The 1,235-nt window shown below is 34.6% G+C and overlaps 1 protein-coding gene across 1 annotated transcript in view; it reads right to left on the bottom strand.

The window, feature by feature from the left end:
• LOC107681910 (chloride channel protein 2-like) overlaps positions 1-1,235 on the bottom strand; it is a 24,309-nt gene that overhangs the window by 20,675 nt on the left and 2,399 nt on the right. Inside the window, exon 2 of the mRNA XM_016478281.1 lies at positions 613-709. Coding sequence (XP_016333767.1) covers positions 613-709 — 97 coding nt within the window. The remainder of the gene's footprint in view (positions 1-612; positions 710-1,235) is intronic.

Below are 1,235 nucleotides of genomic sequence, written 5' to 3'. Positions count from 1 at the left end.
TCAGGTTCCCAAAAAAAAAAACATTATAAAGGTCAAATCAAATTTCAATTTAAAGTGTCGCTGACAACAGTTCGTATTTAAACTCTACACATGAGACTACACTAAAATAAAAAATATAAATATTTATATAATAATTTATCATTTTAATAATGTATTTATTTAATATTTTAATGAATTTATTCAGGTTTAAAAAAACTACTTTATAAAGGTTAAATCGAATTTCAATTTAAAGGGGTCATATGATGCTGCTTTATGCAAAGCTTCCCACACAGTGATGTAGACATGTGGGGGCGTGTTAGATCGAGCCGTTTTAGGTAGGCGTGGTTGACTCTTAACTTTTATAAAGAATATCTCTTTGGATTTGAGACTTTAGTCTTTGCAACTTTACAGATGTTCTTTATGCACCAAGAGCTTGTAACACTCCAAAGAGAAAGGAACAATTGAAATCGCATCATATGACCCCTTTAAGAGTGTTGCTGAAAACACATGAGACTAAACTGGGCTAAAAGGTAAAGTACTGAAGTGAGATCTTCTATAAATGCTTTAGTGTTGTAGAAACGTTGTGGGAGTGTTGTAGAAACGTTGTGGGAGTGTTGTTATGGATTTACTTACCTCCACACTTCTGAGACAGACTGCGATCAGATAAAGATCTTCTGCGGCGATCATTCTTTCGAAGACGGGCTGCATCTTTTGTGTAAATACCTTGTTCCTACAGTAAAGACACAGATATTGATTCAAAACTAAATAAACTATACCAACCATGTGTGACCACAGTTTACTTCAAAGTTGTTACTGCAGTAAAACCATAATAATTTGTCGTTTTGTTTAGTATTTTTTAGTTTAACCTCTGGCTCACACCAAATTACAACAGTTTTACTGTGGTAATAAATAATAACAATGTTAGCTCTGGTACTTTTTAGTGATGTTCGGTTCTTGAACGAATCGTTCTTTTGAGCCGGTTCTCAGGAAGTAACCGGTTGAGCCGGTTCACAAATCGAACTGAATCGAACTTTAGTTCCGGGTTGATGACGCAGGACGAACAGCCGAAGTAGCACGACCAACTCAAAAAGAACCGAATGAGTAAATTTTACAATAGTTTATTGTGCATGCATATTATATTTAAAGTTGCTTAAGCGAAATCAAGGAGTTTATATGACAGGTTTATTCATTCTTTATACTGTAGACATGTAAAACATATCTGCGTTGGTGCATCAATGTCTGTAATGTGTGCTGTA

This window comes from Sinocyclocheilus anshuiensis, unplaced genomic scaffold (genome assembly GCF_001515605.1).
Source record: "Sinocyclocheilus anshuiensis isolate Anshui unplaced genomic scaffold, SAMN03320099.WGS_v1.1 scaffold1390, whole genome shotgun sequence".
Lineage (NCBI taxonomy): Eukaryota > Metazoa > Chordata > Actinopteri > Cypriniformes > Cyprinidae > Sinocyclocheilus > Sinocyclocheilus anshuiensis.
This window is presented reverse-complemented; position numbering and strand designations above follow the sequence as displayed.